This window comes from Sciurus vulgaris (genome assembly GCF_902686455.1).
Source record: "Sciurus vulgaris genome assembly, chromosome: 9".
NCBI lineage: Eukaryota > Metazoa > Chordata > Mammalia > Rodentia > Sciuridae > Sciurus > Sciurus vulgaris.
The window spans coordinates 59194239-59207637 of NC_136469.1; the positions used below are offsets into that span (position 1 = coordinate 59194239).

Genomic DNA, 13399 nt, shown 5'->3' on the forward strand with positions numbered 1-13399 from the left:
ACAATAAAAAAAAAAAAAAGAAGTGAAATCTATTCCCATAAAGCTACATTCCAGCAGACAATAAAACAATGATGTTTTTAAAGAATAAAGTAAATATCACTGTAGTAATAAAGGTGCTGTAAGCAAATGTTGCAGATTGATGGACTGATAGGAAAAGGATTGGACACAATTTAGGTAAGGTTGTTGATTAGAATTCTCTGAGTGGTGACATCTGAGAAGAAATTGTGAAAGGAAGAAAGAAGCTGGGGCAGTCCTGAAAGAACACCAAGGCAGGAGGGCCCGAGGAGAAATCTGGCATGGGAAGAGCCCAGTGCCCTTAATCTACTTCTGCTGAGCCCCCAAATGGAACAGGGTTAGGGGGCTGAATGGTTGAGGAATTGAGGAACTAGTTAGGGAGCCTCACATCCTATAAAGACTCTACCAGCCATAGTAAGGAAAGGGACAGGAAGCCATTGAGGCAAACTGTAATTTTAAAATATTTTTCTAGGTAGTTACTGTGGGTACTGAAGGGAGACATATGGATACTAGAAGAATAGGAGCAGAGCAGGGGGTAAGATATGCCTGAATTTGGAATGTATTTTGAAGCTGGAGCTGATTGGGATTTAAAAAAATCATAACAAAAACATAAAAAAAAAGGAGATTCAAGAATAACTACTAATATTTTGCCTTGTGCAACTGGAAGACACTGATCCAAGAGGGTGGGGGGGAAGGGTGGATTTGAGTATGCCAGTCAAGAGTTCTGTTTGAAGCATGTTGAAATTGAGGTGCTGATATAGACAGTCAAGTGACTCTACAAAAGAGGCAAGTAGGTATTTTTTTTAAGTATCATTATTAGGCTTCCATTTGTTACAAAGTTATTTTCTGTATTTTCATGTGGCAAATCCTGGTCATGCTTCATATACTTAAAGTTGTAAACATGATCTTTGATTAGACTTAATTTAATTTAATTAATTTCTTAAATTAATTTCCTTCCAGAAAGCTCTCCCTGGACTATATTTACCACAAATTAATTCCCTTATTTCCAAAGTATCTATCTGAACCTTCTGGCACCTTCCCCAGGTCATAAGATGAATCATGTCTAAGTAGAATTGCAACACACAGCAGCCATATCCAAGAAGCACCTTCCAAAGTGTTTGTCATTCTGTGCATAATCTCCAGGTGTGTGAAATTGTTCTAGATGCTCTAAAACAAGATTTGGTAAACTATGGCCTTCATGCCAAATCCAGCCCCTGCTGTGTATTGCTAAATAAAGTTTTTTTTTGGACCACAGCCTTACCCATTCTTTAACTATCATGTGTATCTGCATTCACACAAAAAGGCAGAACTGGGTAGATACAAGAGAACATATGGTCCAGAAAGCCTAAAAATATTTGACACTTAAAAAAAAGTTGGTTGACCCCTGTTCCAAGGCTTCCTCTAATCATGCAGTTTCATGATTTTATGATTTGAGGGAAAGTGAATCCAAATGAGCTAAGATCTATGTCTATTTACCAGTTGAATACTTGTAAAAGCAGAAATGATCGTCAGCATTCAATTTTTAGTAATTTTTTTTTCTTTCCTTTAAAGCTGAGAGCCAGAGTTCATTCAAAACATCAGCAATACCAGGTAAGTTAACTTTGTCTTCTCTGAGTACATTGATATGAAAAATTCCAAGAATAAGACAAAGTAGACTAATCAGCTTGAGGGAGCAGTGAAATGGTACAGGGAGAAAACATTACAGGCAACAAAAATATTTAGGGATTTAACTTGGATTTTAAAAAAAGAAAAACAAATGCAGACCAGATGAACATACAGACTTGCCTGAGGTGGATGGAGCCAGCCCCAGTGAGTGAGCAGTCTGTGGAATTGTCCTGTCAAGTCTCACAGTTCTTGGTTTGTTTCTGGGGTGAAGGTTCCTTTTCCAGAACCAGAACATCAGCTCCACACTTTCTGACAGTCTTGCTCTGGCATCCAAAAACTGATGGTGTAAACCACAGTTAGCAATCTAAAATGTTTGCAGTCCAAGAATTGCTCTTGTTTTACCATCCCTTAGTTTTACCCTGAATGAATTTTGGATGATGAAGTAACAGAAATGGAAAAAGACTGGGCAGGGAAATATAGTAAGATTGATTCTTTTTGTTTTTAACTTTTAATTATATGGGAATTTTCCTACATCCTACCTGGTACTTACACAAATGACAAATCACAGTTCCTCAATCCTGGTCACCTTTTCTGCATATAAAATAAAAATGTAAAATCTAGAGGATCATGTAACTTTTTAAAAAAAATCAGAAAAAATTACAAGCAATTCTAATACCATTTTCATACAAAATGTCTTAAATTAGCCTAATTTCCATCCCCCTTTTCAAAATATTATTATGATTTTAACTTAATTTTTATCTTGCTGCTACATAATATAACTCACTAGTAAAGGAGTCATTTGCATTATCAATTCTGTTTATTTTATCTCACCACCATATTCTTATCCTATCCATCATCAGGGTCTAGAAATCTGCATGCACTAGGGAAAACAAGGCAGGACAAAAGAGAAAAGCAGAGCCTCCAGCAGAGAGGGCTGAAGCAGTTCTGAGAGGACCCTTCCCCACTGTTCCTGGGTTAACTGAGAAGAGGTCAAAAGATGAAGGGGACTGGAAATTGCCAGATTGTCAGTCTCTTTTAAGTAGGAGCTGAAGCATCCTTCATTTTGTTTAGAAGAGTTTTATTTACAGAATGCCAGCTCTAACTATAATTGGTTTTGGATGGAATAAAAAGCACATTTAGTTCATTTCAATTTTTTGAGCTATGTAAACTAGTTCTCCTAAAACATAGGAGACAAACCATCAATTTGAATAGCAGATGAGAAAGAAATGAGACTGTTAGAAGACAAAAGAAAAGTCATGCTCATTTCTTTATACTCAAACTTCAGATATATGCTGTGGTTAAATCTAATCCAGATTCATATTCCCCCAAAAGATGAATTAGCAAGTTTATTAAGAGGGAATATCCTGTTATTACTTTATACATTGGTTGAAAACTCTATTTTTCAGATGAAAGACTTCTTTTGACTTGTGTATGTCATAAAATATATTAAGATGTAAAATTTGTGAAATATTCATCAAAAAATTAGCAGACTTATTACTAAAAACAATAAGTATTTAAGTACCATTTGATAAAAAATATTTTAGCTAGAAGTTCATATGAAATTCTAGACCAAAGGATTCCTAGTATAGATTCCCTTCTATAAATATGAGCTAATAGATAGTCTTTGAATATATTATATGTAGTCCTCAGATTTGATATTTCTTTCATATTATGCATCTAGCTTTAATTTCCTTAAAAATTGCCTTTAAATCATCTACTTCAGAGATTATTACTTCAGGTTGTAGATATTGATGATTATTATACATAGAATCTTTTTTGAGGTATTAGGCATAAGTAAAATGTGAATTACAAGCAACTACACATAGATAATATGTTTTAACATTATATAAATACAAACAAAAGATACTGAAGTTATGTGGAAATGATCCATCAAGGTCTGCAGACATGTTTTTTTGTTCCATTCAATGGGTGGCATGCAGCAGGTACCTATGTTTAACAATGCTTAACTTGAGAGATTTATGCTCAGTCTCTAAAGCATATGGGAAAGTCAAACTTCAACTTCCCAGTGTATCATATATGCTAGGGCTTACAATTTAGTTGATACCCTGATAAATACACAAAATGATATATTCAATCAACCACTGTTAACCAAGGCATTCAATAAATATTCATTCTGGTCCTATTACATGTAGCACTAAGAATTATGAGAAATATATGAAGTCTGCCTGTCATTACAAGGTTACTTAGGGAAACTAGTCAATATTATACATAACTAATAATTCTATTTGTCATATAGCTATAATATAATGTGTCCTAAGTGAGCTTCAGACTACCTTATACAAGGGCAAGGGAGAGATTTTTTTATTTTCCTTTTGCTTAATTTGTGGTAAAATTTGAATGAAGAAAAGCACTTTAAGATGCAGAAAGGATTCATGAAAAAAGTATCTCTCATTGCCATATTATTATACCTACTTATTTTCCTGAACTCAGAGGTAATGAAGAGATAGAAAGACCCAATAGAAAGCAATGTGGGGTTGTTTATTCCCTAGAGATGTGGACAGACATCACATCCCCATTACAATGTTAAGCAATGCTGGAATTCACTTTTTGTTAGCCTTATTATTTTCCCATAGACAAGCAGGAATATTAACTTGTCCTTGAGGCTGGGTACTATAGTGCACACCTACAATCCCAGCTACTGGAGAGACTGAGACAGGAGAATTGCATGCTCAAGACCTGTCTGGGCAACTTAGCAAGACCCTGTCTCAAAATGAAAATAAAAGAAACAGGGCTGGGGATGTAGCTCAGTGGTAGAGCACTTGTCTAGCACATGCAAGTTCCTTGTTTTGATCCCCAATACTACAAAAAGTAAAAAATAATGATAATAAATAACTGGGCCTTGAAATGAGTGTTTTGATTTATAAGAGACCTCAGCCCTATGCAGAAATGTGTTAATATATCTCAGTGTATTGGGAAAAGCATAAACCATTGATCCTTAAGGTTTTAGACAATACAACTTCATGAGCTAATGTTCTCCAGATAAATGGACCCAATGGGATGTGCGTGCGTAGAGGGAGATTTATTATAAACAATGGGCGCAAACAAATTTGGAAGCCCGAAGCCTGAGAAATCCCAATCTGCAGTTGGCAAACTGAAGTCCCAGGCAAGCTGCCGATATACATTCAGGCAAAGTCCAAAGGTCTGAGAACCAGGTGTACTGATGATATAGTTTTAGCTCTAAAGTTGGTAGACTCAAGACACAAGGAGAGCCAGGGTTTCAGTGTGAATCCTAAGGTAGGGGAAAATCAGCATCCCCACTCGAGGCAGTCAGGCAAGAGGAGTTCCCTCTATGTCTACGTAGGACATCAACTGGTTGGACAAGACAAGGTTCACCAGTTCACCACACTAGGGAGGCTTCCCTCAGTCTCCCAATTCAAAGGTTAACCTCAGCTAAAAACACCTCATGGATACACTCAGCATAATGTCTGGTCCAGTACTGGACACCCTGTAGCCCAGTCAAATGGATACACAAAAGTAGCCATCACAGCATTCCTATAGTGACTAGTACAACTTGTGAAAGATCGTATCATAGCTATCTTATATTTTCTTTAGCCGTATCACAGAACCTCAGTTACATTGTGGATATTCAGTTTTATAGGAAAGCAAAACCAGCTGACGTGACCAATTCCACCAAACCTGAGCACCGGCCCTTAGAAAGGAGGACATTGCATCTTGTCTGAGCATATCCATTGTGCTCCATGCTCTGTTTCTGGATGTTGGTTGCTATCTCTAGGAGTGCACATGAAGTGAAGCATGAATCATTAGGCAGGGCTTGCTTATCTAAGATTTCTAACTTTGAATGACAGAATCTTGACATTGTTGTTCAGGTAAGACTCACTTAAGCTAGAAATATACCTATAGAAAAGTAATATCTAGGGTTTTTTTTAACTTAAGATTTTAGGTGCCTAAAAATAAATTGAGAATAAAAGAACTCACTTATGAAACAAAAGACATGTCAAGGTTTATGTGGTGGGGTTTGGCATAAACTTCCTTCCACTTAAGAAATCGTACATATCCTATGTACGATTTGCTAAGTGGTTTCTTGTCTAGTTCAGAAATCTGATGAGTCTCAAAGAGGCAATCTGCACTATTCTTACACCACTCTAGCCTACACTGAAAGGTCATACAAACACTTTAGGAATCAAAATATTTTGATAGTGTTGCCCGGGGCTGAGCTCCTCCAACAAAATCCACGGTACACTTTATTCAATGAATTAGGAGTGATTCTCCCTGTCTCCTTTTATCTGTCTGCATGGTTTGGTTTGACTGTTGAAGGAAAGAGGTGTTCATATGCCTTCATGTGAAGAATACCTTCTTCACTGGGGTCTCCATTGAAAATAGGTTATATTTCATAAAACAAAAGAAAAAGAAACATGTCCTTCTAACTCATTCCTATTTTAGGGCAGCAGCTTAGGTAACATGGACTTATGGTTGACAGCACAGACTTCATAGCCTGTGTTGGAATTCTAGCTCTACTGTGTGACTTTTTTCTTGAATTGTTCTAATTCCTTATACATGTGAGTAGAATGCATTTTAACACATTGTACACAAATGGAGCACAACTTCTCCTCCCTCTGGCTGAATATGGTGCAGAGTCACACCAGTAGTGTAATCATACATGTATATATGGTACCAGTGTCCACCCCATTTCACTGTTCTTCCCATCTCCACATCTTCTCCCCTATTCTCACTCCCCTCTGCACAATCCAAAATGCTTTCATTCTTCCCTACCCACCCTCCCATTACAGATTAGTATCCACTTATCAGAGAAAACATCCAGCCTTTGGTTTTTTGGGTTTGACTTATTATGCTTAGTATGATATTCTCCATTTCCATCTATTTACCTGCAAATGCCATAATTTCATTCTTCTTCAAGGCTCAGTAATATTCCATTGTGGGTATGTGCCACATTTTCTTTATCCATTCATCTGTTGAAGGGCACCTAGGTTGATTCCATGGCTTGGCTATTGTGAATTGGGTTGCTATAAACATTGATGTGACCGAGTCACCACTGTAGTATGCAGATGGTAAGTCCTTTGGGTATGAACTGAGGAGTGGGATAACTGGGTCAAATGGTGGTTCCATTTCAAGTTTTCTGAGGAATCTCCACACTGCTTTCCAGAGTGTTTGCACCTATTTATAGTCCCACCAGCAATATGCGAGTGTACCTTTTCCCCCACATCCTAGCCAACATTTATTGTTGCTTATATTCTTGATAACTGTCATTCTGACTGGAGTGAAATGAAATCTTAGAATAGTTTTGATTTGCATTTCTTTAATTGCTAGAGATGTTGAACGTTTTTTCATATATTTCTTGATCGGTTGTATATCTTTTTCTCTGAAGTGTCTGTTCAGTTCCTTAGCCCATTTATTAATTGGGTTATTTGTTTCTTTGGTGTTAAGTTTTTTGAGTTTTTATATAGCCTAGAGTTTAGTGCTGTATCTGATGTGTGTATGGTAAAGATTTTCTCCCACTCCATAGACTCTCTCTTCATGTTATTGATTATTTCCTTTGCTGAGAAAAAGCTTTTTAGTTTGAGTCCATCCCATTTATCGATTCTTAATTTTACTTCTTGCACTTTAGGAGTCTTATTAAGGAGGTCAGATCCAAAGCCAGCATGATGAAGATTTGGACTTACTTTTTCTTCTATTAGGCAAGGGTCTCTGATCTAATTCGTAGGTCCTTGATCCACTTTGAGTTGACTTCTGCTTAAGCTGAGAGATAGGGATTTCATTTCATTTTGCTATATATGGATTTCCAGTTTTCTCAGCACTGTTTATTGAAGAGGCTATCTTTTCTTCAATTTATGTTTTAGTCCCTTTGTCTAGTATGAAATAACTGTATTTATGTGGGCTTGTCTCTGTGTCTTCTATTTTGTGCCACTGGTCTACCTGTCTATTTTGGTGCCAATACCATGCTGTTTTTGTTGCTATAGCTCTGTAGTATATTTCAAGATTTGCTATTCTGATACCTTCTGTTTCACTCTTCTTGCTAAGGATTGCTTTGGCTATTCTTGGTCTCTTATTTTTCCAAATGAATTTCATGATGGCTTTTTCTAGTTCTATGAAGAATGTCATTGGTATTTTAATAGGAATTTCATTAAATCAGTATAAAACTTTTGGTAGTATGACCATTTTGACAATATTAATTCTGTCTATCCAAGAGTGCTGTGTGACTTTTGACAAACTACTTAATCTCTTTGGATTTCAGCTCCCACTTTGTAAAATGCAAATAATGATAAATTGAGATAATATTTGTAAAATAATTAAAATAATATGACTATAGTGCCCATAAGAGTTTGAAAATAAAATCTTTTACAAATATTTTCATGTCCATGTTTATGTTGAGGAAGAGAGTAAGAACATCCTAAACCTTTCAGAATTATAAGAACAAATTTCACTGATCTCATGAATAGTTATGCCATAAACAAGTAAGATGAACTAACTTAAAATCTGTTCTCTGAGTCACAGTCTCTCTCATCTTTAAAACACGAGATTAAAAAGGTTTGCTTAAGCATAAAATAAATTAGGACATATGCAAGTAATTAGCATAATGGCTCATTCATTATGCATTATATATAATTTTCTGGAAATTAATAACTATTCAAGTTGAAAAAGAAAGACATATCCTCTTTCCTCAACATACTTTTCTAGAGTCATCTAAAGTAAATAAATCTCTATTTGCAGTGATTACTTTGTAAATGGATGGTATTTCCTCAGGTTCATCCCATTCATGGCCCAAAGCAAAGTGAAGGAAATTTGAGATAGAACAGGTTTTGGTTTTTTTTTTTGTTTTTTTTTTTTTTTCACATTGCCATAGAGTGTAACTAGTTCACAAAGGTAAAGTCTAATGAGAGTAAAAATTACCATTCACCTATTGAAGGCAGAAAAACTCCTGTTTGATAATTTGCCTGTTAAGTGAACAGAAAGTACCAGTTATGGGTGAACATACATACTGTCTATGACAAAATAAGGAACCCTCACAAGAATCTAAAATCTTACAACTCAAAGAGAATTCAGGGGTCATGTCAGCATATTCTCTGCCCCAGACAGAATTCTCCCAACTGCTCTCCTGGCGTTCATTGCCTGTATCACTTATGTTCCTGTTACTTTTATAACAGACCATTTATTTTCCATGAGATGAAGAAAGCCCAGAGTAGACACCAGCAACTGTATAAATACTGGGGACTCATCCTGAGAAGGAGCCTGCTTGTATCTTCCACTTGAATATGTTCTGATTTCCTATTTCTGTTTTATTCCTTGAGGGCATATATCATTGCTTCAGCTTCTTAAATCCTTTTTGTTAAGAGGGGTTTATATGTGAGATTTAATAAACAATAACAGAATCTTGTTTTGATCCTTGGCTTACTCTATGCTTGATCTTTATCCCTATCTCACATTGATCGATTGGGGGTGTGATTCTCACTTCCCCTACTGAAATGCAAGCTTCCTACATGCAAGAACTGCCTTTTGTACTCTCCTGTATTTCCCTCAATAGCTAGTGTGTCCGGTCCAGAGTAGCTCTCTATTTTGTCTGTGTTAATATTGAAGAAATATAAAATCAATAAAATGATAATTTTAAATATGCACTAGATCTAATATTAAGATAGAAAAGATAATTTCATGAATTCATGGTGTCTCTAGCAGTAGTCACTTCTGCTGTCAAAAACTTTGTTTATCCATTCAACAAACTCCAACGGACCCTACTTCTGGACCTAGCTCTAGCATTTGGGAAACATCAATGAGCATAATAAAGATCCTTGACCTTGAGATTCTTATGCTCTTGTAGGTAAGACAAACTATATTCACTAAAAACAATGACTAAATACAGAGTTAGATCACAGGCGGCAAGTGCTTAGAGAAAAAGAAAATGCAAGTGTAAAAGCAGTGTGGGAGGGAGGGACCCCAGGTCTGCAGGGACCAGTCTGCAGGACTGAGAAAGTGGTCAATGCAAAACAGCCTGTAAGGGGTTAAAGTCAACATGAGAAGGAAGCCAGGCACCCAATGTGCAGGAGAAGCGCCTCCAGGCAGAGCTGGAACTGGAGGAGAGGCTTGGCATGGCTAAGGGACAGGACCCAGTAAGTGGGCAGAGTCCAGGCAGGGGGTCATCAGGCAGATTTCTGAAGTGAGAGACTATGGTAACATAGACCAGGATGATGGCAGGGTGTGTGGCATGAAATCTCCAAATTCTGATTATATTTTGGGGATGGAGTCAATGGATATTCCTGGTGATTGTGGGTGGGAGAGTCTAGAAAAAGGCGCGTCTGAACAGGTCTTTGGCCTGAGCAATAGGAATGTACCAATGCTTTCCAGTAGAATGGGAAAGCTGAAGGTAATGAAGGTCAAGTGTGGATACTGAAAATAAAATGTCTATTATTTGTTAAGGATTTGTTCTCTGGATTTATAAACCTGGAGTTTAGGAAAGAAATTTAGGTGGGAAGCATCAGCAGGATGATCATTGGCGTTGGTGTTCTATTTATCCCTGGGCATTGAATGAAATCATCACATGAGGGAGTAGAATTATAGACAAGGACAAGAACTAAGACCTGGGTGCACTTCAAGATTATAATTTAGAGAGAAAAGGAGGAAGCAACCAATAAGACCAAGAAGTGTAAGCCATAGAAAGAACAGTGGGGCGTGCTCTCAGAAACCATATAAAGAATATGTTTCAGAGAGGAAGGCATGGTTTATTGTGACAAGTGGTGAAAAGTTCTGTTTGAAAATGGGATGTGAATCCATCAAGTTGCTAAAAGAGCAGTTCTAATTATTTTTTTAATAATGTATTCTTTTATTGTAAACAAATGGGATACATGTTGTTTCTCTGTTTGTACATGGCGTAAAGGCATACCATTTGTGTAATCATAAATTTACATAGAGTAATGTTGTTTGATTCATTCTGTTATTTTTTCCCTTCCCCCCACCTCTCCCACCCCTCTTTTCCCTCTATACAGTCCTTCCTTCCTCTATACTTGCCCCCACTCCCTAACCCTAACTCTAACCCTAACACTAAACCTACCCTCCCCCCATTATATGTCATCATCCACTTATTAGCGATATCATTCGTCCTTTGGCTTTTTGAGATTGGCTTATCTCACTTAGCATGATATTCTCCAATTTCATTCATTTGCCTGCAAATGCCATAATTTTATCATTCTTTATGGCTGAGTAATATTCCATTGTATATATATATATACCACAGCTTCTTTATCCATTCATCAATTGCAGGGCATCTAGGTTGGTTCCACAATCTGGCTATTGTGAATTGAGCAGCTATGAACATTGATGTGGCTGTATCTCTATAGTATGCTGAATTTAAGTCCTTTGGGTATAGGCCAAGGAATGGGATAGCTGGGTCAAATGGTGGTTCCATTCCAAGTTTTCTAAGGAATCTCCACACTGCTTTCCAGAGTGGCTGCACTAATTTGCAGCCCCACCAGCAATGTAAGAGTGTACCTTTCTCCCCACGTCCTCGCCAACACCTGTTGTTGCATGTATTCTTGATAATCGCCATTCTAATTGGGGTGAGATGGAATCTTAGGGTGGTTTTGATTTGCATTTCTCTTATTACTAGAGATGGTGAACATTTTTCCATATGTTTGTTGATTGCTTGTAGATCTTCTTCTGTGAAGTGTCTATTCATTTCCTTAGCCCATTTGTTGACTGGATTATTTGAATTCTTGGAGTAGAGTTTTTTGAGTTCTTTATAGATTCTGGAGATTAGTGCTCTATCTGAAGTATGATTGGCAAAGATATTCTCCCACTCTGTAGGCTCTTTCTTCGCATTGCTGATAGTTTCCTTTGCTGAGAGAAAGCTTTTTAGTTTGAATCTATCCCAGTTATTGATTCTTGCTTTTATTTCTTGTGCTATGGGAGTCCTGTTAAGGAAGTCTGGTCCTAAGCCGACATGTTGAGGATTTGGACCTACTTTTTCTTCTATAAGATGCAGGGTCTCTGGTCTGATTCCGAGGTCCTTAATCCATTTTGAGTTTAGTTTCGTGCATGGTGAGAGATATGGGTTTAGTTTCATTCTGTGGCATATGGATTTCCAATTCTCCCAGCAAAATTTGTTGAAGAGGCTATGTTTTCTCCATTGCATATTTTTGGCACCTTTGTCTAGTATGAGAAAATTGTATTTATTTGGGTTTGTGTCCGTGTCCTCTATTCTGTACCATTGATCTACCTTTCTATTTTGGTACCAATACCATGCCGTTTTTGTTACTACTGCTTTGTAGTAGAGTTGAAGATCTGGTATTGCAATACCCCCTGTTTCACTCTTCCTGCTAAGGATTGCTTTAGCTATTCTGGGTTTCTTATTCTTCCAGATGAATTTCATAATTGCTTGCTCTATTTCTGTAAGGTTCGTCATTGGGATTTTAATTGGAATTGCATTGAATTTGTATAGCACTTTAGGTAGTATGGCCATTTTGACAATATTAATTCTTCCTATCCAAAAACATGGAAGATCTTTCCATCTTCTAAGGTGTTCTTTAATTTCTTTCTTTAGTGTTCTGTACTTCTCATTGTAGAGGTCTTTCCCCTCTTTTGTGAGATTGATTCCCAAGTATTTTATTTTTTCGAGGCTATTGTGAATGGGATAGTTTTCCTAATTTCTCTTTCTGAAGATTCATCACTTGTGTATAAAAATGCGTTGGATTTATGAGCATTGATCTTGTAACCTGCTACTTTACTGAATTCACGTATGAGTTCTAAAAGTTTTCTGGTGGAATTTGCAGGTTCCTCTAAATATATAACCATGTCATCAGCGAACAGGGATAGTTTGAGTTCTTCTTTTCCAATTCATATCCCTTTAATTTCTTTGGTTTGTCTAATTGCTCTGGCTAGAGTTTCAAGGACGATGTTGAATAGAAGTTGTGAAAGAGGACATCCCTGCCTTGTTCCAGTTTTTAAGGAGAATGCTTTCAGTTTTTCACCATTTAGAATGATATTAGCCATGGACTTAGCATAAATGGCCTTTACAATGTTAAGGAATGTTCCCACTATCCCTATTTTTTCTAGTGTTTTGAGCATGAAGGGATGCTGTATTTTATCAAATGCATTTTCTGCATCTATTGAAATAATCATGTGATTCTTGACTTTAAGTCTATTGATATGGTGAATGACATTTATTGATTTCCGGATGTTGAACCAACCTTGCATCCCTGGGATGAAACCCACTTGATCATGGTGCACTGTCTTTTTAATATGTTTTTGCATGCGATTTGCTAAAATTTTGTTGAGAATTTTTGCGTCGATGTTCATTAAGGATATTGGTCTGAAATTTTCTTTCCTTGATGAGTCTCTGTCTGGTTTAGGTATCAGTGTGATATTGGCTTCATAGAATGAGTTTGGGAGGGTTCCCTCCTCTTCTATTTTATGGAATACTTTGAGAAGTATTGGAATGGGCTCTTCTTTAAAGGTTTTGTAGAACTCGGCTGAGAACCCATCTGGTCCCGGACTTTTCTTTGTTGGTAGGCTTTTGATGACTTCTTCTATTTCAGTACTTGAAATTGGTCTATTTAAATTGTGTATGTCCTCCTCATTCAGTTTAGGCAATTCGTATGTCTCTAGAAACCTGTTGATGTCTTCGAAATTTTCTATTTTGTTGGAGTATAGATTTTCAAAATAGCTTCTAATTATGTTTTGTATTTCAATCCTGTCTGTTGTGATATTTCCTTGTTCATTACGAATTTTAGTGATTTGGGTTTTCTCTCGTGTTCTCTTTGTTAGTGTGGCTAAAGGTTTATCAATTTTGTTTATT

The 13399-nt window shown here is 36.8% G+C and overlaps 1 protein-coding gene across 1 annotated transcript in view; it reads left to right on the forward strand.

The window, feature by feature from the left end:
• The window catches only part of EMCN (endomucin), a 163404-nt gene that overhangs the window by 108796 nt on the left and 41209 nt on the right, over positions 1-13399 (forward strand). Inside the window, exon 5 of the mRNA XM_079153853.1 lies at positions 1567-1605. Coding sequence (XP_079009979.1) covers positions 1567-1605 — 39 coding nt within the window. The remainder of the gene's footprint in view (positions 1-1566; positions 1606-13399) is intronic.